The sequence below is a fragment of the Phyllostomus hastatus genome, unplaced genomic scaffold, assembly GCF_019186645.2.
Source record: "Phyllostomus hastatus isolate PE091 unplaced genomic scaffold, TTU_PhHast_1.1 phas_contig_1550, whole genome shotgun sequence".
NCBI classification, from domain to species: Eukaryota; Metazoa; Chordata; class Mammalia; order Chiroptera; family Phyllostomidae; genus Phyllostomus; species Phyllostomus hastatus.
The window spans coordinates 58,610-85,981 of NW_025333634.1; the positions used below are offsets into that span (position 1 = coordinate 58,610).

Below are 27,372 nucleotides of genomic sequence, written 5' to 3' on the forward strand. Positions count from 1 at the left end.
ACCCGCAGAGCCTACACGCAAACGGCTTTGCTCCTCCCTAGCGAAGTCTGAATGGAGGTGGGAGGATCGGGCTGGGGGGGGGGACTGTGTAATAACTGCAGTGATCAGGGTGTCTCTTGCACATGCACCTGGAAGGGACAGTGAGAGGGAGCAGAAGCGGACCTGACATGGGCGCTCTTCGTAACTGAACCCCAGTCCCAATTTCCGCTGTGCTGCTCTCCGGCTGGGTGGCAGTGGACGAGCTCTTTAACTTCCTTGGGCTTGAGTTTCCCCAAATGGAAAGTTGGGGTGACAACAATGACTTTCTGAGGATTACGTCTTTGAAAGTTGGTTGGTACTTCACAGAGGCTCCCATAACTTTCTCTAGGTGCCTCTGCCCTGTTTCCTCATGTGGGCGTGGGCCAGAGTGACCAGGACTTAGTTCCGACTGTTATAGTTAATGAATTCTCCAGGCCTCTTCTGTTTGAGGTCTGAACTGTCTAAATTTACAGCCAGGGCACCCCGCCATTCTGGAATGGCTCTGCAAATGTGGTGAGAGAAATCTGTCTGTGTGATGATGTTCAGGTGCATTGGATGAGTGGCACAGCAAGGGCCCTAGTGTGCTGATTCTGGATGGGTAACAGCTGTGAGGTAGGTTTTAGCCAGCATTTAGATGGCTGTTGATGATCATTTGGTTAGTATTAGGTCCACAAGGGCAGGGCTGTCCTATTCATCTTATTTCCCCAGCAGGACTCTGAACAGTGGCCTTCCCATGGTAAGCATTTAATTAACACTTGTAGAATAGATAGAATAGAATAGAACAGAATAGAATAGAGTAGAATAGAGTAGAATAGAATAGAGTAGAGTAGAGTAGAATAGAGTAGAATAGAATAGAATAGGGTAGAATAGAATAGAGTAGAGTAGAATAGAATAGAATAGAATAGAATAGGGTAGAGTAGAATAGAGTAGAGTAGAGTAGAGTAGAATAGAGTAGAGTAGAGTAGAGTAGAATAGAATAGGGTAGAATAGAATAGAGTAGAGTAGAATAGGGTAGAGTAGACCCTATTAGGGTAGAGTAGACCCTATTAGGGAAGAAATTAGGGTGGAGGGAAACTGTCAGCATGAGGACAGAGCTGTTCAGTGGGGGGATGGGTCTGCCACTGGGTTTCCCTGCCTGGCCCCTCACGCTGCCCATCCTTGCAGGTCCATCGATATTTCAGAAGCTCAGAAGGTGCCGGGGTTTGTTTGCTTTATCTCCGCCGATGATGTTCCCGGGAGTAACCAAACTGGACTTATTAATGATGAGACCATCTTTGCGAAGGATAAGGTATGTCTCGGATTTTTAAAAAAATATAAAGTCGGTGGAACTGAGTATTGAAGTTTTAATTTGTATGCATTCTTCCAAATCCCTCATATCGAAAAGATTATACATTTGCGCATGTGCTTGCCATCAGCTAACTGGCCAGCATTCAGGACAGTCAGTAAAGGGACAGAATAGAATAGATAGAAAACAGATAAATAAGATAGATAGAAAAGTGCTTGGTAGCACTTTTAATTTTAACTTAATGCTTACTTTTAAATGTAATTAATGGCTGCCATTTGTACATAGTAGGATGACTCCATGCCAAAGTGGCATTAAAAAAGGCTGGTGACTGCATTTGAACTAACAATCATGTTCTTTAGGGTACAATATTAAGTTCCATTACTAAAAGAAAATAAAAATATATTAGAGAAATGACCATATAGAAATCACAATGCCCCCACTATGTGGGTATTGATAATTCACATATTTGAAAATCCATCTATCAATTTCAGTTACCTGTGGAATTCTGCCAATGAACAAGTTTCCAAACATTCAGGAGAGCTGCTACTACAAAATCCATATGCTTACAGAGTAGTTCTTGGACAGTCACTTTATGATTCCAGTACAGATCAAATGTTGCAAATTGGAAGTGGGTCGGAATTGCTGAAGGGCAAATTCATCTTATCATTGCTGTGAAAGTGAAGAAGCAAATGAAAAACTATAGACCCGAGACACAAGGACTCCAAAGTGAGAGCCTTTTGGAGGCTCTGTGATAGAAAAACAAATTGCTTTACAAACTTCAAGAGCCCCCTGGAGCACCGCTAGCATTATGGTTAGTGAGAATCATTCAGGTTCAACAACTGTCTCACTAGCCAATTAAGTCAATAACTTAACAGGGTCCTCAGGAAATGATTATCAGAGACAGGCGTACTAAGTATTGGTTCGTATTGTCAGAAACCTCATATTCCAAAATGATGAGTTGGACAATTTTTTTGTTATTTATTTTTTTGTGTATGTTGGAAGAAAATTATGTCTGAAGGAGGTTCATTCAGCTTTTATAGGAACTGAACTTTTATTTTGTAATATATTTTATTGATTATGCTCTTACAGTTGTCCCAATTTTCCCCCCCTTTGACCCTTCTCTGCACGGTACCCCCCATTCCCTCCAGCAATCCCCCCACCTTGGTTTATGTCCGTGGGTCATGCATATAAGTTCTTTGGCTTCTCCATTTCCTATATTATTAACATTCCCCTGTCTATACCTACAAATTATTCTTCTTAATCCCTGCACATGTTTCCCCATTCTCTCCTTTTCCCCCCCCCTCCCAGCTGATAACCCTCCAAATGATCTCCATAGCTATGATTCTGTTCCTGTTCTGGTTGTTTGCTTAGTGTGTGTGTGTTTTTAGATTCAGTTGTTGATAGTTGTGAATTTGTTGGCTTTTTAATGTTCGTAGTTTCAAACTTTTTCTTTTTTTAAATAAGTCCCTTTAACATTTCATGTAATAATGGCTTGGTGATGATAAACTCCTTCAGCTTTACCTTGCCTGGGAAGCACTTTATCTGCCCTTCCATTCTAAATGATAGCTTTGCTGGGTAGAGTCATCTAGGATGTAAGTCCTTGCTTTTCATCACTTTGAATCACTTATCAGTCCCTTCTAGCCTGCAGTTTCTTTTGAGAAATCAACCGACAGTCTTATGGGAATTCCTTTGTAGGTAATCATTGCTTTTCTCTTGCTGCTTTTAAGATTTTCTCTTTATTTTTAACCTTTGGCATTTTAATTATGATGTGTCTTGGCATGGTCCTCTTTGGGTCCAACTTGTTTGGGATTCTCTGTGCTTCCTGGTCTTGTATGTATATTTCCTTCACCAAATTAGGGAAGTTTTCTTTTATTGGTTTTTCAAATAAGTTTTCAATTTCTTGCTCTTTTTCTTCTACTTCTGGCATCCCTATGATTTGGATGTTGGTACATTTGGAGATGTCCTAGAGGCACCTTATACTATTCTCATTTTTAAAAATTCTATTTTTCTTCTTGCTGTTCTGGTTGAATGCTTATTTCTTCCTTATGTTCCAAATCATTGATCTGAATTCTGACTTCAACCTCTCTACTGTTGGTTCCCTGTAGATTTTTCTTTATTTCACTTTCTGTAACCTTCATTTCTTCCTGGGCCTTTTTTATTTTGTTGCCATACTCAGTGAATTGTTTGAGCACCCTGATCACCAGTGTTTTGAACTCTGCATCTGATAGGTTGATTATCTCCATTTTGTTTAGTTCTTTTTCTGGGGTTTTGTTCTTCTCCTCACTGGGGCCATATTTCTTTGTCTCCTCAATTTGGCAGCCTCCTTGTGTTTGTTTCTGTGTATTAGGTAGAGCTGCTTTGACTCCCTGTCTTAGAAATGTGGTCTTTTGTAGAAAAGGCACCTGTATATTGTGTGGGGCAGAGTCTGAGGTAATCACCAGTGTGGGGCAACCGGCTTCACCCCTTTGTGGCTCTGTGTGGGGGGAGGGTTCGAAGAGGGTTCAGTGTTGCTGCATGGCTTCTGGAGGTTCCCTCAGTACTTACCCTGTGCAGTTGGCACCCTTCCAGCTGTTGCTGTGGCTTTGAATCCTACAGGAGGTGGGTCTGCATATGTTTTAAGTCTGTGCAGGCCTTTTTTTTGCCAAGTCTACTGAAAATGGAAGTTTCTTCCACTGCCCCAACTCCTACTATTTTTTTTACAGCCAGAAGGTATGGGGATTTATCTCCCTGGTGCTGGAACCCTGGGCTGTGTGGTCTGCCTGGGGCTGTGATCACTTGCTCCCAAGGTATCCCTCCCAATTTTCATCCACCACATGTGAACATGGGGCTGCCTGTTCTGTCACCTCTTTGTGCCACATTGCATCTCTGCATCTCTCCGCCCATCTCCATGTCTCCGCCCCTCCTACCTGTCTGGATGAATGTGGCTTCTTTAAATCCTTGGTTGTCAGACTTCCATACAGCTCAATTTTCTGACTGTTCTGGGTGTTATTTGTTTTGAGGTCTAGTTGTAACTCTTTCTGTGGTTGTGTGAAGAGGCGAAGCATGTTTACCCATGCCTCCATCTTGACCAGAAGTCTGGAACTGAACTTTTAAATGAAAAGAAAACAATAATCATTGTTTTATAAATCTAACAGAAAACTAGTTTATGGCCATCTTAGTCTAAGAACTAGCATTTGGAAACTATAGCTTCTGGGCATCTAGATGGATATAAGATATGATTGCCACCTTTGAGGGGCTATTGGTATAAATATGGGGAGTAGAGTTGTAGAAAGAAAACAAAACTGGAAGTCAGGGCCTAAGATGTAATCATGGTCTGGTAACAAGCCAATTGTGATCTTGCTGGGTCTCCATCTGTTTGTCTGAAGAACAAGGGGATTGGAATAGATCCAAGTTGACAGATACATACCTCCCATTCTGCTGTTCATGGCAGACATCACTAATCAATCACAACATTATATCCAGGGCAACTTCCCAACAGGCTGTCAATACTAAATGATCAGAATTGTCCCTTGAGGTGACGTGAGTTTGCCCTCCTGATAGTAGTCATCTACAAGTTCCATTCTACTTCTACAGATTTTAAACTCTTATGAAGAAGCACGCAACCCAAATAATAGAATAAGGAAATGAAAAGGCCCAAGAACATTCCTAAGATGTGCCTTAATAGGAAATTGTGGGGGCGTGGGACTTTCTTTGTCTTTCTGAACTATTCAAAATAATTGACTTTATGAGGGGCTTTGTGAAGTTCTTCAGTAGTCTGGCTCTCCTCCTAGGTGACTTGTGTTGGGCACATCATTGGTGCTGTGGTCACTGACACCCCAGAACACGCACAGAGAGCAGCTCAAGGAGTGAAAATTACGTATGAAGACCTTCCAGCCATCATCACCATTGAGGTAATTGAGGATGGACTGCCTGTGGAGAGGGGTGAGCTCCTCATCTCTGAAAGTGTTCTGTTTAGGATCGTCTAGAACAGGGTGTCAAACTCATTTTCACCAGGGGGCCACATCAGCCTTGCAGTTGCCTTCAAAGGACCAAATGCAATGTTAGGACTGTATAAATATAACTACCCCTTAACTAGGGGCAAGGAGCTCGGTGCCGCTGGTGGGTAGAAACAAGGTGCTGGGCTGGGTAAAACAAGGTGGAGGGCTGGATTCCGCCCTCAGGCCTTGTGTTTGTCACCTGTGCTCTAGAGGAGATTTGAGTAGCAGGTAGGATTGGACTAGATAGTTTTTATGTCTCTTCCAGCCTTGGGATTGTGTGGTCCTGTGAAACCTTCCCCATCATGATCCTAGACTCAGTCCACTAACAGCCACGCTGTGTCCCTTCTACCCAATTTCAGCTTCATTTCAGTCCTTGAGGGATGCTTTGCTTTTCTTCAAGGTCTAAGGTTGTCTACCTCTATCTAAGGAAATGGGGGAACATGACTTTCTGGGCTACATGTGAACTTACTTTAAGTCTGCTCAAGAAGCTTGTAGAGATGCCAATGTGAGAAGAGAGAGGCAAAAATCCTGAAAACTTTTCTTCCCTCAATGGGAAACCACCTTCCTCCCTCTGAAAGTCAAGTCACTGAAACTTCCTTCTTTTTGATCCTTAGGATGCTATAAAAAACAACTCTTTTTATGGACCCGAGCTGAAGATCGAGAAAGGAGACCTCAAGAAGGGGTTTTCGGAAGCAGACAACGTTGTTTCAGGTACAGCCACATCATGCCACAACGGGGATGGGTCGGCCCTGGTTTATGAGTGAAATTCAAGAGTTGTACCTGGAGTCCTGGGGTGGGGAAGTGATTTCCTATCATTTCTGAACAAAAGAGTTCCTCTGATGTTTGTGACAAAATAGTACACAGGTGGCTGGGAAAGAACTTTGCATTATCTCCACTATCCCAATTCTAGGCTGGATATACCTAAATGAGTCCAGAGAGATGAGAGTGTCAGGTTTGGAAAGATAAAGGCCACAGATCCTTGGGCAGCCTTGATCTGCCCGGCCTTTAACCCTACATGGACTCTTGACCCTCCCTGTCCACCTGAAGGCAGTCCTCACCCTTCTTCAGCTAGTACTGCCCCCTCCCCTGCCCTTCTGCCCCACCTTCCACACTGTGACATTGGGCCCATAGCTCTCACCTCAGGACAACGCTGCTGATCAGACCCCTTTTGGAATTGTTTCCTACATTGTCCATTGTGCGTTGTTATTGCTAGTAAGTTAACTCACTAGCTGGCCTGACAGCTTCAGTTCTGGACGTTGTTTTTAGCTTTCAATCATATCTGTTGGTTCTTTCTCTACATTTCCAAAATTTTACACTCATAGTTCCAAAATCTTTGATTTCAGCTGGCTGCAGTCGAAGAAGAGAGCTTCATGCCCGGTGCATTCCATTGTCATTCTGATTTCCTTATTGGGGTGCTGGGGTTCAGCTCCCAGGTTGCTAAGACTGAGGCCCTTTTTCACATCAGTTGGGGAGCATAGAGATTACCTGTGAGCAGTCAGTTCGTTCCTTGAGTACTTGGCAAATACATGTTCTTCTTAAGCAAATTTGTCCCCTCTGCAACAGCAGGCTCACTGTGTGGGGTCTTGTTGCGTCCCCAGGTGAGCTGTACATTGGCGGCCAAGACCACTTCTACCTGGAGACTCACTGCACCATTGCCGTCCCAAAAGGCGAGGCAGGGGAGATGGAGCTCTTTGTGTCTACACAGAACACCATGAAGACCCAGGTAGGTGTCCTGTGGGTCAACTCAGGAGCCTGGGGAAGACACCAGGGAGCTCCTGGCATTGTGGGAAATGGGAAGAGGGAGACCTGGGTGGGTCCAGAAGGGAATTGGATGGTACTGGTCCTGGACCAGACCCTGTCACCAACAAGCTGGTGTCACTGAGCTTGTTACATAATCTTTCTTTTATACAAAATGGATCCTGGTAGGGTTGTTGTAATGATCAGATGGGTTTTAATACTTGGACAGAGCCTAGTAAGTGTTAGCTATTATGATCCCAGTGCTGTGTGGCCTTGGTCACCTCATATCTGGCCTCAGTCTTATTTGTAGAATGATGGGGTTGGGTAAGTGATTGCCACAGGAACCACTAAGTTATCTGCAGCAGCTCAAATATTCCTCATTTCTCTACCACCTATAATGTGGCAGTGGATGCCAGAATTTTTGGCACCTGGTTCTACCCTCATGATCCACCAGTTCATGGCCTAATGGAATGAGTTTGCTCTGAAAGTATGCTGTGACTAGCTGCTTGCCCCTCTGGTTAAAAACAAGTGTCTAAATTCAGTCTGTAGTGACTGATGAGTGTTGGACTCCAGCACCACTACCCGAGGGTCAGCAATGGGAAGGGAGCGGGATTCTTGAAGGTAAGAATTTCAGAATTCACAGCAATAATTAGGCCTGTGCATATCAGGTCAGCGCTAGGTCAAGCCTGAAGTAAGTCTACATGATGCATTCAGAGCAAGCGTTTTTTCTTTTGCCCACAGAGCTTTGTTGCAAGTATGTTGGGGGTTCCAGATAATCGGATTACAGTCCGAGTGAAGAGAATGGGAGGAGGCTTTGGAGGGAAGGAGACTCGGAGCACCTTACTGTCCACTGCAGTAGCCCTGGCTGCATACAAGTGAGTCTGCCTAGTAGGTTCTGAAAAGAACAATGCTGCCTCTGCCAGGAAGGCTTTCTGGATTTCTCCCATTGGAAAGTAGATTCTTGTTGCTTTGCATTTTCACAGCCTTGTGTTGTTAGAAATTTTGGACATAGGGGTGAAGATAACATCACCTAGTTCTTTTATCTCCCCTGTCTAGCTGTGAGGGTTCTGAGGGCAAGCACACAGCTCACATCCTACATTGCTCAGCCCAGTGCCTAGACAACAAAGCAGCCCAGCCCAGGTCTTCTGAGTGTGCTAAATGGGAAAAGGTTTCCCTGCTGTTTTCATCTCTGAGATGCCTGGGGGCTGGGCTATTGCAGAGACCCCAGTTTTCTTTACCCTCTGGTGTCTCCCGCAGGACCGGCTGCCCGGTGCGCTGCATGCTGGATCGTGACGAGGACATGGTGATAACCGGCGGCAGACATCCCTTCTTGGCCAAATACAAGGTTCCAGATGCTGGGGGCTCAGGGCGGGCAGTGCCGTCTCATTAGGGTGTACTTTGACTTCCTTTTTAGTGACTGAAACGTGATTTTGTCAGCAGACCTGGGGTACATCCCTCCTGCAGGATGGCCTGATGTTAATGTGTTCACAGCTTGATGTGAACATCAGAATGACTGCTTAGTAATTCACAACGAGGAAACAAAACTTCCCAGGGTCTGGAAGGGCACAGGTTGCTAGGGTGGCACTTGCTCTGCCAGGCCACATGGGGCTGGGCACTGCCCAGTTTCTCTGGAAGACAGGCACTTTTCTGGGTTCCTCTGGGGGACCTGTTCCTGTTCGGACCGTGCATCCTGTTCCCTGACACACCAGTACTGCCTCACCGGTGCCAGTCTAGCTCTACAAATCTGGGAGGCCCCCCTCTCTCCACAAGCTGGCTTTGAACATCCCCGCTTTGACCTCTTCTGACTGTTTCATGACTGACCACCCCCAAACATTATATTTCTCTTATGTCCAAATTCTTGTGGGCTCAAAGAAAGTGGCTTGGTCATTTGCAGTCCCTGTTTCCTCACTTATGAAGTGGCCACTCTGGGTTTGTTTTGATGATTACCTAAGTAAGGGATGTCAGAGAGCGCTGAAACTCTTGCAAAGTGTAACTTTTCTCATTTGCTGGCACGAGCTATGAAGGGAGACTCCACTATCTTTCCCAGTTCCCCGCCCAGCCCTCCTCCCTGCCCTGTCGTGACCAACATTCTCGTTTCTCTCTGCCTGTGGTAGAAGCCAGGAAGGAGTAGGGAGAAAGGAGGAGGAGTGTGGGGAGAAGGTGTTCCGGAATGGAGCCATGGTTGTGTCACGGGGAGGTGTTAGTTCCTGTCTTCTTGTTCTGGTGGTCTCTTATATTCGCCTTTTTTCCTGGTGTGGATGGAGTCTTGCTCTCTCTGTTCTCTCCAGGTAACGTAAGAGGGAGGAGAGTGGTAGAGATAAAGGGGACCCTTGACAAATCACTTCCTTCTCTTCAGGTTGGCTTCATGACGACCGGAAGGATTGTGGCTCTGGAGGTGGATCACTTCAGCAACGCTGGGAACTCCATGGATCTGTCTCAGAGTGTAAGTAGGACTGCCTCCTGCATCCGGGGGTGACTGGGAGGTCAAGGGCGTGCCCCACAGCCCTGTTCACACAGGCAGCTACAAGCCTCCTCTATTGTTGCCTATTATTATTGCAACAGCTTCCCATTTGGTCCTCGCTGCCTTCGGGTTCTCCATCCTTGGTTGATCCCTGAACACAGAGGTGATCATATTACTTCTCTCATTAGAAACTCATCTTTCTTGTGCGAGATTTCTTGACAAGCAAGGGACCTTAGTTACAGAACTGACTACATAGTATGGTGACATTGTGTGTGTGTGGGCATGTGTGTATAATATTGTAGTCAGAAAGAAGAGACACCAGACCATGATTGGGTGGGTTAAGGGGGCATTTTCTACATTGCACACTTCTGTAATGTTTGAATTTTAAATAATGAGTTGAGTTACTTTTAAAAAACAATTTATTGAAGAACAGTTTACATACCATGAAGTTCACCCATTTGAATGATATAATTTAATGTTTTTCTTTAGTAAATTCAAAGTCATGCAACTATGATCACATTTCAGTTCTTGAACATTTTCATCACCCCCAAATGACCTCTTGTGCCCATGTTGCAGTTCCCCTGGTGCCCATTCCCAGGCCCAGATAGCCACAAATCTCCCTTCAGTCTTTGTAAATGCTCTTTCTCACGTAACTATGACCATACACTGTGTAGCCCTTTGTCCCTGGCTCTTCTCTCTCAGAATAATGCTCCTGACATTCATCCATGTTAGAGCATGCATCGTTTCTCCATGCATTTATATTGATGAGTCGTATTTCCTGATGTGAATAGGCTGTAGTTTGGTTTCCATTCACCACGTGGCGGACGCTGGGGTGATGCGCATTTTACAGCCTGGATGGGTAATGCCACTTTGACCATTCTCAGCCAACTCTTGGACAGACAAGTTTTTGTCCATTTTGAGAATGAACGAAGTTATCTTGGTGATACTACTTTAAAATTCTCTTTAAATCTTAATTTTATAACAATACTAGTCGCACATGCTCGGATTCCTGTTGTAGAAAAAAAGTCAAACATTTCAGGAAAGCAGAAGTTCCTCGCTGCTCGCCTCCGCCCCCCCCCCCGCCCCCTCCCCGCTAGGAGCTCCCTAATTGGCTCAGTCAGGAAACTTCACACTTCAGATCTGGTGAAAAACTGTTTGCAGAAGGAATGCTTTTAGTGTTATTACTATTTATAACATTGGCTTCTTGGTGTGGTAGGAAAAATGAGGCTGAGGACGATACAGTACTTGGCCCCAAAGATCATAAATTCAATCCAGCAAATATTTATCGAGTGCCCAGGGTGGCAACCTCAGGAAGCATACGGCATTGTTTCTGCCTTCTTCTGCCTTCGGGAAGGTCACAGTGCGGTGGGGGAGACACACAACAACCAAAGAAAGGAAATAAAAGTGCCAGCTGACAGGGCATGAAGGGAAAGCACAAAGGGAATTAACTGAGATGTACAAAATCCATCCAGGATGATTGGGACTGAAATAATTAGACACACAAAACCACCTGTGGGGAAGATAAACTATACGTGGGGAAGTAAGCTAAACCCAAAATGAAACAAATAAAAACCATCGTTTATTCCATCAGAGAGGTGAGTCATTACAACTTAATGAAAGAACAGTATGCTATAAAAATGGAATAGTTGGAGAATTAAAATGAACTCTCTATGAATTAAAACTGTGGCAGCAGAAGGTTTGAAAGCAACTCAAGGAGCTCTCCCCAAACATAAGAAAATAATGTGGGAAAATAGGAGAGAAAATACAGAGAAATTTGAGGACCAACTGAATTGAGAAAATCTATGGGTTAGAACTTTCAAAAAGAAAGAATGAAAAAAAAGAAGACAGAACTATCAGGAGTAATTCAAACAATTTTCCCAAATGATGAGCATACCATTTTAAGTTAACTTATTAATATGTGCACAGAAATCTAAGCAAATGGAAAAATAAAGACCATTTATTAACTCCAGGGGGAAATGTTATCAAGCAAGTAATCATAATATCACTGCATGGTTCAGCTGTAAGTAATGTTTACAGAATAATAACACAAAACTGACTATTGATCAGATCAAAATACAAACTACATGGGAAGGACAGGAGGTAGGAAACTGGTGTGTGTTCAGGGAAAAGGGGTTAGATGGGAGCAAAATTAAAAATTTTTAAGTCTAAAACTGAAAAATTCAGGAAGTGGCAATATACACACATTATTTGGAAATGTGGATGGTAATGAAATAGCGGTTAAAGAATAAGCTGTGAGAATTGCAAATGATTGTTTCTGGGGAGTGGAAGGAAAGAAGGTGGAGGGGGGCCCTGTTTTGCATAATACAATCTATGCAAGCATTGAAATCTTTAATCTACTTGCAGTCTAACTTGAACGGGAATAAAAACGACTTTAAAATTAATGAATAAAGTCACATTTTTAAAAAGAGGCAAGTGATCGATTCTAACTAGAGGGTCTGAGAAGGGCTTCCACATGGAGGAATGGGGGCTTTGGCAGGTGGATAAGGTGAGGAGGGGTGTGACAGGGGACAGGAACCTGGACTCAGAAAAGAGGGTAAAATGTACATTGGAGAAAGCTCTTGAATTCTATGCTGGGAGATAGACTTTACTCTGAAGATAGTAAGTGGAGGTTTTAAGCAAGTTGCTGACCTGACGTGACCTGATACCTCAGACGAGGCACAGATCAGAGGGCGGAGGCACGGAGTGTCGGGGTGCAGGGAAGAGGCTGCCGCAGTGTGTGCTGGGAAGAATGCACCGGGGCCTGCAGAAGGGCGGGGGACTGTGGGGCTGGGGAAGGCAGGGACCCAATGAAACCAACGCCCTCTTCCCTCCCATTTTGCTTTCCTCGGCTTCAGATAATGGAACGGGCTCTATTCCATATGGACAACTGCTACAATATCCCCAACGTCCGGGGCACTGGGCGGCTGTGCAAGACCAACCTGGCCTCCAACACGGCCTTCCCGGGGTTTCGGGGGGCCCCAGGGGATGCTCATTGCCGAGCATTGGATGAGTGAAGTTGCAGTGACCTGTGGGCTGCCTGCCGAAGAAGTAAGCAGGGAATTGGGTGGCACCAGACAGAGTGGGTTACCCTACTCCAAGGGACAGTGGCTTTGCATTTTGGGCATCTCCCTGGGGGGCAGAGGATAGGCAGGTGCTGACGGGAGGGGCCCGGATGCTTCACTTTAGGTTTTGCCCCCCTCACCTGTTGCGCACAGCAAGCCTCAGTGTCTCTCTCCCCGCGAAGGTACGGAGGAAGAACATGTACAAAGAAGGCGACCGGACACATTTCAACCAGAAGCTCGAGGGCTTCACCTTGGCCAGGTGCTGGGATGAATGTCTTGAAAGCTCTCAGTATCAGTCTCGGAAGAGTGAGATTGACAAGTTCAACAAGTAAGTGCCGGGAGGGAAGGAGTCCGATACTCTGGCACCCTCTCGAGTTTCCGATTCTACAGGCTTTTTGCTGACCTCAGAATACAAAGCTAGTAATTCAATGAATAACTTATGAGGCTGCCGCGTTAGCCAGCTCGTTCATAGCCATCTCTTTAAGTTCATGAAGTGATCTCAGCCTGGGGGCAGGCGGGCTCCCAGCCTGCACTGAGCAGCGTAGCTTTTCAGCGTGGTTCATCCCTCCGTGCTTGTCTGCCTCCCGGGCACACCACGTTCCAGCGAACACCAGCGCAGGACTGCGAATGCCGCAGCTGTGCGACTGCCTCCAATGCTAATCTATAAATGTGACCTTGGCGGTCACGCCATCTCCTTGGGCCTTGGTTTCATCATCTGCAAGGTGGCCATGATTATGCTGGTTTTGTCTTCTCTACTGAGTTGTTCAGAAAACCAAATATAGAGCACAGAGGAGGTGTTACCATTATCCTCAGTGAGCCACAGGTCCTCCCTGAGACAATTTCAGTTCCAGGTCACCAGGATACTCTGACCCAATCTGAGTTACATCTGGGGAAGAAGAGTGATGATACTTTAAAGTCAGATGCTCAGGGGTGGGCCCTGCTCCAGTGGCATGGAAGGACCCAGAAACCAAATCCCCGCATTTCTTATTCTGTCTGCACAAGTGGGGACACAATGCAGTTATCACGGCGACCATATGGGAAGCTCTGAGGACGCCTCATTGCGATTCTACAAAGTTGCTAACTGAAAATCTGTTCAATCTGGCATAAACATGATGGAGGAGATTCTGTGAGAATGTTCCTTTTTCTCCAGGGAGAATTGTTGGAAAAAGAGAGGATTGTGCATCATTCCCACCAAGTTTGGAATAAGCTTCACTCTTGCTTTTCTGAATCAGGTAATTGCTATATATAATTCTATCTCCATGGAACTGGGACCCCATTTCCTCCTGTTTGAGGGGAAAGCCTTAGGTGACAGAGCTGACTGGAGGAGCCCTTTGCCTGTCCCTCTTTGTCCAGCGTGTCATGCATGAGGCAGTGAGGGCAACGGGAGACTCAGAGACCTGGGGGTCAAATCTAGTTCTCATCCTTTCCTGGCTGCAGAACCATGGACACTCACTGCATTTTTTCTGATCCTACTTCTCTATCTACAGAGCAAGGACAAAGATACTTGATTTACCTCCCTCTGAGCATGGGAGGCAGAGAGAGAGAGAGAGAGAGAAGGAAAAGAGATGAAAAACTTTTCCAAAGTGCTGAAGGGCTCTCTCATTAAATCATGAGATTGATATTACTTTAATTTTTGTGTGGGGTTTATTTCCAAAATGTTGTTGGTCGATTCTCTTTTTCCCTGGGCTGCGGTCCCTCTTGTCTCAAGTCCTGAGCTGCACAAGGACTCACTAAGTTCTGGGTCTGGATTTCCTCCCTCCCCTTAGGCAGGAGCCCTGATTCACGTGTACACCGATGGCTCTGTGCTGCTGACCCATGGGGGCACTGAGATGGGCCAAGGCCTTCACACCAAGATGGTCCAGGTGAGCAGCCTGTGGACTGTGGAGTCTGTGTGCGGGACGATGCTGGGAGACGCTCGGGGCTGGGACCTACCGCAAGCAGAATCAGGTCTAGGCTCTGGCCCTGGCTCTGCTGCTCACTTAAATGTGGCCTTGAGCAAGACTTCTACCGGTTTGGGTGTCTTCATTTGTGCAGATGTGTTGGCCGTGTGATCTCTGAGGTCACTTCTGTTACCAACATTGTAGGGCATTGTGACTGCGTGTGAGGTGGGTGTGTTGTGTGTATAAAGGGAGCTGGTTCTGCACGCATGCGCGACCCCTCACAGAGGAGATGGATGGTGGAGCTGGATTGGAGTGAGCACACCTGCTTGACTCCGGGGGGCTGGCTGAATGGGATTTTTAAAAATGAGGGTTAGCTTTAAAAAGCACTTTACATTTTTTTCTATTTTTCAATTACAGTTCACATTCAATATTATATCGTATTAGTTTCAGGTGTTCCACACAGTGATTAGACAATCATATACTTTACACAGTGTTCCCTCTGCTGTTTCCAGCACACACCTGGCACCATACACAGTTATTACAATATTATTGACTATATTCCCCGTGCTGCACTTCATGTCCCTGTGATTATCTTGTAACTACCAATTTGTTAAAAGGCACTTTTAATCACCATGAGATTTACGAAGTATTTTTTCCAACTAAACCATTCCATAAAGTAGTGCTTCAAGTTCAGGCAGATGTGGGAACATTCCAGTGTCAGTAGAATTATGGTTTTCGGAAATCGTTTTCTTGCCTGTGCTTGTGAACCCGAGTCCTGTCTTGGGGGAAAGGCAGCCTAGCCCCACGCTCCCCCTTTCCCTAAAGGGCGATGCCGTCTTTCTTCACAGGTGGCCAGCAGAGCTCTGAAAATCCCCACCTCGAAGATCTACATCAGCGAGACAAGCACTAGCACGGTGCCCAACACCTCTCCCACAGCTGCCTCTGTCAGCAGCGACATCAACGGGCAGGCCGTCTACGTAAGGAGCCTCAGGAACCGGCGGAGCTGAGGGCCAGCCCAGGGCTTTGGGCGCAGGGAGTCCCTGGGGTGGGAGCTGGAAGAGCCCTTGCAGGCTCTTTGGCTGTTGACCATGCCTTTGACGATCCAGGAGAACCCTGCTGCTCCAAATGCTGAGCTGAGAGAGGGGCCCAAGAACCATAATCACTTCCTCCAAAGTCAAGAAGGATGAGTGTAGCAGGGGGAGAAGAGTTGGAGAAAATGCAGGGGGTTCTGGGGAGACATACTCCCTGGTGTGAGAACTGGCCACAGACAATGGACTGAAATCGAGAATCCATGGTGGGGCTGGCCGGGTCTGACCTACTGGCTTCTCTCCCACGTGGAGGATATAATCAAACAAAAGAGTTTGATGGGAGAAACTGCCTCCCTAGGGATCCCTCAAACATTTCACCCTTGGTCAGCCTAAGAACTGGGTCAGGAAGTACTCTCCAAGCAAAAGCCAGTGGTGGTCCCCTTGGAAGGGTCGAGTGGTTTCCACCCTGGGCCTTGGTAATTCCTTAGGGGGTGACAAAGCTGTTTGAGTAGCACCCTGGGCACATTACTTGGAGGTGGCTTTGTGGGGGCCCTGGAGGTTTTCCCTGAGCCAGGGCGTGCAGAGGACTGACGTGTCTGGTGTGCGGTGGGTGTGTTCCTTAGGAAGCTTGTCAGACCATCCTGAAAAGGCTGGAACCCTTCAAGAAAAAAGAATCCCTCTGGCTCCTGGGAAGACTGGGTGAGTCTGAGCTGGTCCCAGCTGCGTCTGCAAGTGAGAGTGGAATGGAGAACAGGCCCCTGTCCCTGCCCTGAGCAGGAAGGGGAGATGGCCACCCAGTCACACAGCAGGGAGGGGTTGAGGGGTCCAGGTGCTTTCCCAGGACAAGCAGATGCTCAGCCTTGCTGGGCCCCTTTCCCAGTGGTTTTCATAGTTGAGGGAAGTTGCTTAAGGAACATTTCTGATCCAGGGTTTCGACAGTGCTGTGGGAACTGGGGGTGTGGCTGCCTGAGCCCGAGAAGACGGCTCAGTGGGACGCGCCTCACTGTGAATTCTTCCCTCAGCATGGCCCCACACCTCACTCACCCATAGCCCTGGTCAGCCTGGTTTTCTTCGGACCCCCCCTCTCTCAGAGGGCTGCCCCTGTCAGCCTCCCCCCACTGGGATGTCATCTGCAAGGGAGCGGGAGGAAAAGATATTATACGAGAGTTTATATCATTCCTGGGATTTTCGGAGTCACAGGACAAGCAGTCCCGATAGGAATGAACCCAGTTCCCTGATTTCGGGTTGGGAGGCCCGCGTGCCGGGAGCCCCCAGAGGGAAGCTGCAGGAAGTGCTGGAAGGGGGGCAGGGGCGGCACGGTACTGGAGTAATGCCTAGAAGGCGGCTGCGTGCGCACCAGCTCAGGGGTGCAGCAGGGTCAAAGGAAACCGGCTTTTTCTGCCAGACCCACTCATCTTCCTCTGCCTCCCTTCCCTTCCCCACGCATGCCAGCACACACACAGATCCCGTGGGATGCAGGCAGGTTTCGGTAGTGCAGATTCTAGTGTCAGTTTGGAAGGGGGTGTCAGTGTGTTCGACAACAGCCTTTACAGTCTGCTGACCTGAGCTTTGTCATCCACTATTAGCCATATTGTCCAGTGTCTCTTAGGAGCAGATAACCTCAAAAAAGTCATGGTCACAGAGGTGTAGTCAGGAGATGGCAGGCATCAAATCTGTTCAGTGTCTGTATTGTATTGCCGACCAGTCATTATTTCCACCGCCACCATATATGTACATAGTTGACACCCTATACACAGGGTAAGGATCCCAGAGAAATGTTTTCTCATCTGTAAGATGAAATAATGCTGCTCTTATAGGGTGGTGCTGAATATTCAGTAAGATAATGTGTGCAGATTACTCGATAGCATCTGGTGCATAGTTAAGGGCTTGGTTATTGATGACAATTACAATGCAAACTATATCAACAATAAGTTAGATCTTGGTGTTGAGGGTACCCTCAAAAACTTATGATGTAGTTAAGGAGATAGGATGGGTGAGCAGATAGATGGATAAATTTATGAATAGGAAAGTATCCATAAGAACATAGATATCAAATGAGCAATACAGGGAGTTGTTATTAAAATGGCCAGTAGAGGGAGTAATTGTTGAGGCGAGGCAATTGGAGAAGAAAGCTCGAGCTAGTTGGTGGGGGAAGAAGAGGGTTTGGACAGATATGGCAGAGGAGCCACATACACAGATGTGCCCAGGTACGGGGATATGGAGGGGATGAGAGAGAGTTGACACTTGAGTTTGGCCAGTGTGGCCATGGTGTGTGTGCTACACCAGAGATGATCGGGGTCCTTAATATCAGGTATTTGCTCTGTAGGCAGCAGGGAGTCATCAGAAGGTCTAGAGTAGAGAGTGCCGTGGGCGTGTGGTATGTAAGCTGCTCACTCTGCCTGTGCTGGAGGGGTGGGGTGGGGTTGGGGAGGCAGCCTAAGGCAGGAAGACCAGTTAGCGCTCCAGGCTTCGAAGTCAAGGGCTGGGGCGGGTTGGGGTGGGGGAGGTGGCAGTGAGAACTGCCAGTGAGGTGTCAGTTGAGTTCCAGAAGAGGAGGTGGAGCTTACCAAAGCTGGGTGCCGGGTCAGGGTTTGTGGAAACCATGCTGACCCCCTTCCTGATGGCTGTTTCTTCTCCACAGGTTGTGGCTGCCTACGAGGGTGCCGTGAGCTTGTCCGCCACCGGGTTTTATAAGTACGTAGGGTGCTCACCCATCCCACACTGTGCTGTCCTCCTGGCCTCCCGGGGTCCTTCCAGCACTCAGTTCTGTCGGCCTGCGGCCAGGAGAGAGCAGTTCCACCAAAACTCTGCTCTTTTCAGTGGACTTCCACTAATTTCCACTTACAGATGTTCTAAAATACGTGGGCCTTGGGGAAATCACTGATTCCCTACAAATGTGTTTCCTCATTCGTGACAGAATGGAACAATTTCCAACCACGCCTCCATCAGCGCCCACCTGTGAGTGCCGGGGTGGGTGGGGGGTGTGTATTCTGAGTTTCCTGGTGTGTCACTGTGTACTACGCATTGGATTTCTTTACGGAGTCTTCCCTTCAAAAGAATGGAAGGATTTAGAGCACATGGCCTTGTTACAACGCGCCAAACTCACAGAACTTACAGTGAGGTTTAGAAAAGAGCGCCCGTCTTCCGCAACTGTAAAGTCCAGTAGTAGCTTGAAGAGCTGGAGGTTGGCCCATCTGATTTAGAAGCTGTGAAAAGATATGATTGTAGTGACTGTCAGACGTCATGTTTTAGCTTTCTCTGGGAAGTTTAACTAGGACTTTTCCTTTCACAGATCAGTGGATTTGGGAAATAGTTCATTGTATGCTTCAAAAGATTTTGTAAATATATAAATCTATCTTTATTTTTATTATTTAGGCAAAGTAATGTTTTGCCAATGCTCCCTGGGATTATGTAATGTTTGGTCTATGCAAACACAAACTAGTGTGGATTTTCTGATAAGTTCCTATTTCATTTTGGAGCTGATAAAACTGGGGTTGTATCAGGGAATACCCAGACGAAGATGGCGGAAAGAGAGGTCAAAGAAAGTTGAGCTTCCTCCTGGGAGAAGCCTTCTTTCTCAGTCCTGTATCGATTTTATTTTCATGCAGATTCTGATCACATCACATTATTTCTGTGTCATGTGCAGAATAACTTAGATACAGAGTACTGTAAACTCTGATGTGAGAATATATACACGTATATACATACATATACACAACATGCAAAATCGGAATTGCATAAGATACTCAGGACTGGAAAAGAAAGAAACATGTAGGAGAGCATCTACTTTTATTATTAACACTTTCCTCAAGTCATTTGTTGAAATTTAGAAGGGACCCGTAGAGGAGGGGTAATGCAGGCAAGTGGCTGCTTAAAGATGCACCCAGGCTGGTCTGAGATAGTGATCTTGCTAACTTTCACCTGTGAGCAGGTGTGTAGCTCTAAGGACAGATGAGCAGCCCAAGGTGAGCTTGTGTGAACAGCCTAGCAGTCCACACAGGAACCTTTGGTTCTGAGATCGTGAATTCTAGCTCGTGGATCCTTTGGAGTGTGAATTTCATGTCCTTTGTGAGCTCAGGGAACTCTGTCACCTCTGTTTCCACCACGTAGAGGCCAGCACCCTGATACTAAACACCGCTCGGCCGCACAGAATGGCTCGTATGAGGGCCACTGGCAAAATGGAACAGAGACAAGAGACACAGTGCTCTGGAATGCCTGGGTTTCGTTAAATCGTTAAAATATTCAAACACGTGGACTTTTTTGAAGAACAGATGAATGAAAAAATACAACCTTTGGGGTCTTAAGATCTTGTGGGACAAGCTGCTTGTATATTTATGGGGGGATTATATTCATCACAATATATAGACAATGTTTTTTTCGTTTTCTGCTCCAGAACGCCCAACCTTGGTTACAGCTTTGAGACCAACTCAGGGATCCCCTTCCACTACTTCTCCTATGGGGTGGCCTGCTCTGAAGTGGAGATTGACTGCCTCACAGGGGATCATAAGGTAAGAAGTTTGCAGAACTTCAGCAGTAAAGGGGGGAAAAAGAACTGAACTGGACCACCAAGAGACAAACTCTGTGGTTGGGAAGACAGTGTCTCACATCGCGGCTCGGCAAACTTCCTGTACAGGACCAGAGAGTAAAAACTCCAGGCTTTCTGGGCCACGAAGACGCTGCCTCGACATCATCATCGCAGCGCACAGGCGGCCGTGGACGCAGGAAGACGAATAAGCGTCGTTGTGTCCCGTAAATGTTATTGATGCACACTGAGTGTGAATGGCATGTATTGAATGGGTTTCATATGTCACCACATGTTCTTTTTATTTTTTTTGGTTATTTAATAACATAAAAACCATTACTAGCTCACAGGCTGTACAAACACAAGGGGGTGGCTGGATTCAGCCCACGGAACGTACTTTGCTGACGCCTTCCTTACATTTTCCACCCAGACTCAGGTCTGAAGCCCCAGCGGCCTACAGACCTGCCCCTCCCACTCACACGTGGGTGGGCGAGCAGTTATTTTGGGTTACTGAGACCATTGCCATCCCAACCCCTTCCCAGCTGCTGCTGAGAACTCGAACTTCCGCAGTGAAGATGGCAGCAGAGATGGGCGGGAGGGCCTGTGCTCCTGTCTGAGTGTGCTCTGAGCACTCTGCTTGGGAAAGTGCCGTCTGGGTTGGCGCTTCATAGTCTAAGGGTCACCGGGATCCCACATGTCCTTCCACACATCCCTTTCTTCTCAACTGCTGTTATTTCGCCCTCCCCTGTAGAATATTCGCACAGACATCATCATGGATGTGGGCTCCAGTCTGAACCCTGCCATCGATATTGGACAGGTAAGGCTCGTGGGCGGGTAAGGAGCCTGGGTGGTGACAGACTTGGTTATTGATGTGCCCAGGCTTCCTAGGGTCACCAGCCACAGCATCTTGTCCGGTGTCATTTTTAGGCAGGTCTGAATGTGGTGGCAAGAGTGTCTTCCTCAGAGTGGGAGTTAGATGCAGAGAGCCCCCACCCTCTTGAGGCAGAAGACAAATGAGTGTGGATTGACTTGGAAAGGGCACTCGTGCCTTGGAGAACAAAATTAATGGAGAAAACATCGTGCACACACACACATACGCACATGCACAGTGTGAGAGGGAGCACGGTTGCATGGAGATTGAGTTTGGGGTCGATGTGCAGAAAGTGAGGTCTGAGGTCAGGGAAGGTACCCGCTCCTCATTTTCCTTCTGCCCATGACAGCAATGTACTCCAGCATGGGTTCGAAACAACAGGAGGAAAGGGATGGCCCAAAGAAACACACTTTAAAAAATATGAGAGTATTTATTGTACAGAGCAGGTAGGAGCAGAAGAGACAGAAGGAGGAACCAGAGCCTAAAGTACTGAGCATCTGGGAGAGAAGGTAAATTGCATTTTTCAAAAGTGGACAATTACTGAGTACACAGAGACCAAGTCATTGGTCAGTTGGTTCATTCGTTCACTGACCAGCCGTTGGGCAGGCCCTGCGCTGGACCCCGCAGACGTGAAGGTGGTTAGACCTGGTCCCCCGACTTTCTTGTCTGGCTGTGTGCGCCACTCCCTGATTCTGAGGAACGAGGCCAGGCGAGCAGATGAGTGAGCCAGCGGAGTGTGGTGGGTGCCCCCGAACAGACCAGAAAGCTACCCCAGGGCCACTCCTCTTCCCAGAGGGCAGGGAGGGCTGGGAGTTCAAAAAGCCTGGTATCTGCTCTGGTGGGGCTGCTCAGAAGCATGGTCCCACTCAGCACACAGGAGGAGCGTGGGTGCCTGGCGGACACTCAGCAACCATCAGCTTGTGAGCTTGTGTCTCAGCTCGAGGTCACCATTTCCCCAGAGACGACATGGGAGGAACATCTTTGCCTGCCCTGAGTCAGGCTGTAATGGGAAATCATGCCCACCCTGGTGTGAGCCTCCTGGGCTCTCTGACCAGTTCTGACACTCACCGTCAGGGTTAATGCCTGTGCTCTTCCTGCGCCAATGCCTGGAGGAGGCCTAGAGTGGTCATCTCGGGTGGGCAGGAGCCAGATAGGCAGTGCAGGGCTGTTTGCAGCTTCTTTCCAGGCCCCAGTCAGGGTGGCTTGGTGCCCGCTATGGGAAGCAGGACCCGTCCCTGGGAGTGGGCAAGGCAGTGTGTCCACGGTCTCTGTCTGCCCTGCAGGTGGAAGGGGCCTTTGTCCAGGGCCTGGGCCTCTTCACCATGGAGGAGCTGCATTACTCCCCCGATGGGGTTCTGCACACGCGTGGCCCCAGCACCTACAAGATCCCTGCATTCGGCAGCATCCCCACTGAGTTCAGGGTGTCCCTGCTCCGCGACTGCCCCAACAAGAAGGCCATCTATGCGTCCAAGGTATGGTTGCCCTGGGCCTGGGCTGCCTTCCTGCCTGCTCTGTGGGAGGCCGTGGGTGGTGACGGGGCTCCAGCTGCCTGCCATGTGGGTCTGCAGGTGGCTCATGTGGAAGAGAGAAGAGGGCTTGACCCTGGCTTTGGTGAGAGTGGTGAAGGGACCGGCAGTCTTGCCTGAGAACCAGGGGACCGGATTGAGCATGACACCACCTCCATGTGGCTGAAGCCAGGGCACAGTGAGGAATTCCTCAGCCCAGTCCTGTGGGTCAAACCCTGACCTATGTCCATGTCTCAGGCGCGCATCCCTGCTGTTTCGTCCCAGAGGTGATCTCACAGATACAGTGCCCTGTCATCCCGTGAGAGCCAGCAGACCCACTGAAAATGGGGCAGCGCCTCTGTGTGCCCCCACCACCTCCTTCAGTGGCTGCTGCCCGACCTAAGACTTGATCCGCATGCCTGAAGGATGAGAGCCATCCTCTGTTTCTTCTGTGTCCCCAGCAAGTATGAAAAAAATGGTTGAAAATCAATCAAGTTGATTGATAGAGTTCTAATTCTAAGGAAGACAGACAATCACCTGCCAGCAGTGAAACCCACTCCTTTGCCCATCTCATGGGTTATGTTACCCTGGGAGGGCCTGGGACACTGCAGTCCCTGCCATTAGTTCATGATAAAAATGCAGTTCCGTGGGGCCCACCCCTAGAAAACTGTGATTTAGTAGGTCTGGGGCAGGGCCCTGGAACAGGCATTTTTAACAGGTGTCCCTAGTGATTCTGATACAGATAGTGTTTGGTCTGTGCTTTGCAGGCCAAAATCGCCTGTGTTAGGAAAGGCTTTAGTTCTTGTTTGCCGTGACGTGTGTATTCCGGTAGCTGCTATAAGTCTAACTATGCTGCCCATAAATGCTGGGGTCAGCGCTGTAGTTCCCCTCCGCTTATAATTGAGGAGTGAGTGGAAGTCCATGCCAGGTTTTGTTTTCGTTTTTTTGTACAGAACAACTATTGAATATTACTTTTAATCGTACATTACATTTGCATGATGTCATCAGAGAATCACGCAGAGTTCAAAGAAACGTGCCAGCGAGGTCAAGTCACTCACCAGACTGATTGTTCCCAGCCCTGACTGACTGAGGCTGGCTGGTGCTGGTGGCTGCGGTTCTGGCATCGCTGACCCTCCTGCTGTGGGGGCCGGGGCCTCTTGGCCTGACTTCTTGTCCCCCACGCTGTCCCCTCAGGCTGTCGGGGAGCCTCCTCTTTTCCTGGCGGCCTCCATCTTCTTTGCCATCAAGGATGCCATCCGGGCAGCTCGAGATCAGCATGCAGGTAATGCGAAGGAGCTTTTCCGGCTAGACAGCCCTGCCACCCCGGAGAAGATCCGCAATGCCTGCGTGGACAAGTTCACTACCCTGGTATGATGCCTCTCAAGCACCCACTCAGCCTGCAGCCACTCGGTCTGGGGGGCGGGGGGCCGGGGTAGAGGCCTGTGAGCTGCAGGGGAAGGCTCTGCAGAGGGCAGTAAGATGTTAGGCTGTCTTTCAACCGGGCAGCCTTGGGTCAATGCTACCCTCCACCGTCCAGTTGAGGCACTCCTTTGAACTTGCAAGAAAATAGTAAGAAACCCGCTTAAAGTGCAGCTTGTAGCTGGGCCTCTTTAGAGGAAGGGGGAGCTGTGTGATACAGAGCTATCACCCACAGATCTCATTATTTCCCATGAAGGTGAAGGTGATGGATAAAACTTCAAAAGAGCCTAATTTTGTGCCCACCACTAGCATGTTTTTATGATCCTGCTTTGCTAAAATCACAGCATGAGGTATCATGGACATGGAGAAAGAAAGAGAAACAAATTAATTAATTAGATGACCCACACTGGTCCTGTGATTGCCATGTGTCAGGCTGACGCTGGGGACACACAGGTGTCCTCGAAGACCATGCAGGAAGCCAGATGGCGTCACTGAATGGCGACTGGTTACTGCCGCAGAGAAGCTGGGCTCCTGCACACACAGGGTTCTTCAGTTGCCTTTGCACTGGCAGCCTCCGCTGAGGTGGCAGAACCAGGCTCTTCCTGACCCCCAAGTTGGAGTTCCTCCTGGGTTATTTGGTGGGAAATTTGATAGGCCCTTTGGGTTTAGAGGTGAAGTGGGTGCTTACAGACCCAGAGGGTTCCAGGAATGGGGAAGGTTCTGGAGAGCCCCCAGGGCAGGCAAAGCTGCCATCCCAGACCTCAGCACTGAGAGTGAAGGAGGTGGACAGTCATCCTTCAGGCCCGCCGGCAGCTTTAGCTCTGGGGCGAGAGCCACGCATGCAGTGTGTGGAGCTGCCAGGCAGTGAGGACGCCCATGGCTGTGCAGCCGCCTTCCCCAGCCCAGAACCTTCCCGACACGGCCCCGGTGCTGACAGTTCCCCGACCCCATCCCAAGAGGAGGGGGAGGTGCTGCATGGCTCCCTAGAAGCTTGCACGGGTTGCACACGTGCTCCTTGTGAATAATCTGATGCACAACTCAATGATTTAATGAGCCAGTCCAAGGCCCCAGACCTAAAGCAGAGATTCTAATCTAAGCCCCTTTACTATGTAAAAACGCACCAGTGATTTAACATCCCTGCAGTGGATATGACTGAGAAGCTGATTCTATGCTTTTGAAGAACGGTGAGTGCTGCAGGAGGGACCACTTCTGTGTCTGGTCATCCCTGTGTTTCCAGAGCCTACTAGGGTGGCTGCCACATGAAAAGTGCTCAATAAAAATAAAGGAATGACTAGGAACATAAGGGGCCCTGCCCTGGGGGCACTGCCAACAGCCGGGACTGCGAAGTGGCGTTTGGTCCTCACGGTGGTGGCTGGCAGTGGTGGGAGGTGACTGTGTACGAGAGGGCAGAGGGGCTCCAGCTGGGTGGCTCGGCTGGTTGGAGTGGCATGTCCTACACCTAAAGTTTGTGGGTTTGATCCCAGGTCAGAGCACTTGTGGGAGGCAACCAATTGATGTTTCTCTCTCTCCCTTCCTCTCTTTCTAAAATCAATAAACATATCCTTGGGTGAGGATTAAACAAAAGAGAAAGAGAGAGTATGGACAGGAGGAGACATGTACTATGGAAAGACCCAAGCAGTGAGTTCTGTATCGTTCCTTTCCAGTGTGTCACGGGCATACTAGAGAACTGCAAACCCTGGTCTGTGAGGGTCTGAAGAGAAAGCACCTGGCAGACTTGTCTTCTGCTATTCGGGCCTTCCACGGAGCATGGAACACGGATCTACGGGAGTGGCAGGGTGACAGTGCTGTGCTTTATCCGAATGGTGTTTGGAAGAACACTGAATGCACTGGAAGATTTTGATCAAAAAATGTGCTTTGCAAGTATAATGATAAGCCAATTCTAAACTATTAGGCCCAAGACCGAAGTGGGTAATATGCAATTAAGGGTCATTTCATGTCTGTTTTAATCATGTGTACGATTAAACTGATTTAGGAAGTGTTTGTGCTACATGCTACTCACTGGGCAGACTGTATAACCTCAAGTGTCCTTCAAAGAGAATCATACAAACCTCCAGAAGCTTAAACCAAAATTGCTTTAAGTCCATGTGCCTTCCTCAAAAGCCTTTCTTTCAAACCAATTAATGTCATGTTGTAACTTTAGATCTGTGCCCAGTTTTACAGTGGGACAGTGGGGTGAGATTCAAACCTCTAACAACCTTTGGCTCATTGGAGAAAATAAAGAATTAAAGCAATTCAAGGTTAATTGGATCTAATTTGTTAAGCTGCATAAAGTAAGATTAATTGAGCACCTACAGTGTGCTATGCTAGGTTTCTTCTCATCCCCTTTGTGTATCTCCAAAAAAAGAAAAAAAAAAGAAAAAGAAAAAAAAATCAGGGTTCAAATCTTCCTTTAAGCCAGAGTAACTTCCATCTAAAAAGGATACTACTCAAACTTAAGATCAGCCAGAATAAAAACAGTTAAGGAGCCTGGATTCTCACCTAGCTCTGTCTTCACCTGTGTGACCTTGGACATCAGTTCCCTTTTCTGTGCTTCACTTTAGTGCCAAATGAAAGGATGGCACTGGAATAACCTCCGAGGTCTTCTCTAGCTCTCAAGTCTATAAATATGTGACCTGAAAACTCCAGTTAGATAAGGAATCTGCAGTTACAACTTGGCTTGCTTACTGTGAGGTAATATCTGGGCCTAAGGAACTCTGCGGAGATTCCTCCAAGTCCCCAAGGCTGGCAAAGAGCGAGAGAAAGGCAGACACCCTGTAGTTGCTCCAGCAGGTGAGAACTTCCCTCCGCATCGCTTTGTGGAACCAGGTGGGTGATGTGACATTGTCATGTGCCCTCATAGCGTGAAATCCCCATGTGTTACCAGACAGGGTCCACAGCTCTGGCCTCGGAAGGTGAGTGGGAGCTGTGCGGTTGAGCCTGGAGCCTGATGTCACGAATAAACTCCACCGTGAGCTGGCCGGCACAGGAGCAGTGTTTACCGGTCATCACAGCCACACCAAATGCCGATGTTTGCCATCTCAGCCTGCCGTCATGCCTGGAGATTGCACACACGCAACACTCACGTGCCTTCATTCACTAACACACATCATTTCCTACACAATTCCCTTCTAACATGACCAAAACTAAAGAGCTTTAAAAATTGGTCCAGTATTTACATTGCTATCCACACCTGTCTGTTTCAAATGGTTTTTCTGGAATGTTCTAGGGATGCAATTTCCCACAGGTATGCCACAAGAATGTTTAAAACATGCACTACCTGATTATTTAGTCAGGGGCACTGGGCTCTTTTCCTTTAGATTGTAAAAAAAATGACAACAGCCCACACAACAATCGTCTAGTGTGAATGCCCCATCCGGAACCACAAGCGTACAGGTCGTATGTCATAGAGCTGCATTTTACTGGTCATGTCACGTAATGACATTGCATCGGATTGGTTAAGTCTTGGTACCAGAAATCCATTTATATAAGTATAGGCACCTGATATTTTAAAAAGTCACTTTGGAGTGAAAAGAGTAGTTGATTACTATTATTTTTTTTTCTGAATCACAAGTGTACTTATTTTTTTGTCAGAGTGGCAAAAAAATGA

General features: G+C 47.7%; 1 protein-coding gene across 1 annotated transcript in view; it reads left to right on the top strand.

Moving 5' to 3' along the window:
• Window positions 1-26,017, top strand: part of LOC123813617 (xanthine dehydrogenase/oxidase-like) — a 59,881-nt gene extending 33,864 nt beyond the window's left edge. The window contains 21 exon segments of the mRNA XM_045830681.1: window positions 1,183-1,306; window positions 5,074-5,193; window positions 5,895-5,991; window positions 6,879-7,003; window positions 7,759-7,892; window positions 8,275-8,362; window positions 9,374-9,460; window positions 12,334-12,438; window positions 12,440-12,526; window positions 12,723-12,868; window positions 13,691-13,772; window positions 14,307-14,402; window positions 15,269-15,397; window positions 16,072-16,113; window positions 16,115-16,147; window positions 18,090-18,142; window positions 19,842-19,956; window positions 20,722-20,787; window positions 22,125-22,313; window positions 23,541-23,714; window positions 25,430-26,017. Coding sequence (XP_045686637.1) covers window positions 1,183-1,306; window positions 5,074-5,193; window positions 5,895-5,991; window positions 6,879-7,003; window positions 7,759-7,892; window positions 8,275-8,362; window positions 9,374-9,460; window positions 12,334-12,438; window positions 12,440-12,526; window positions 12,723-12,868; window positions 13,691-13,772; window positions 14,307-14,402; window positions 15,269-15,397; window positions 16,072-16,113; window positions 16,115-16,147; window positions 18,090-18,142; window positions 19,842-19,956; window positions 20,722-20,787; window positions 22,125-22,313; window positions 23,541-23,714; window positions 25,430-25,480 — 2,143 coding nt within the window. The 3' untranslated portion in view covers window positions 25,481-26,017.
• Window positions 26,018-27,372: the final 1,355 nt, after the last annotated feature.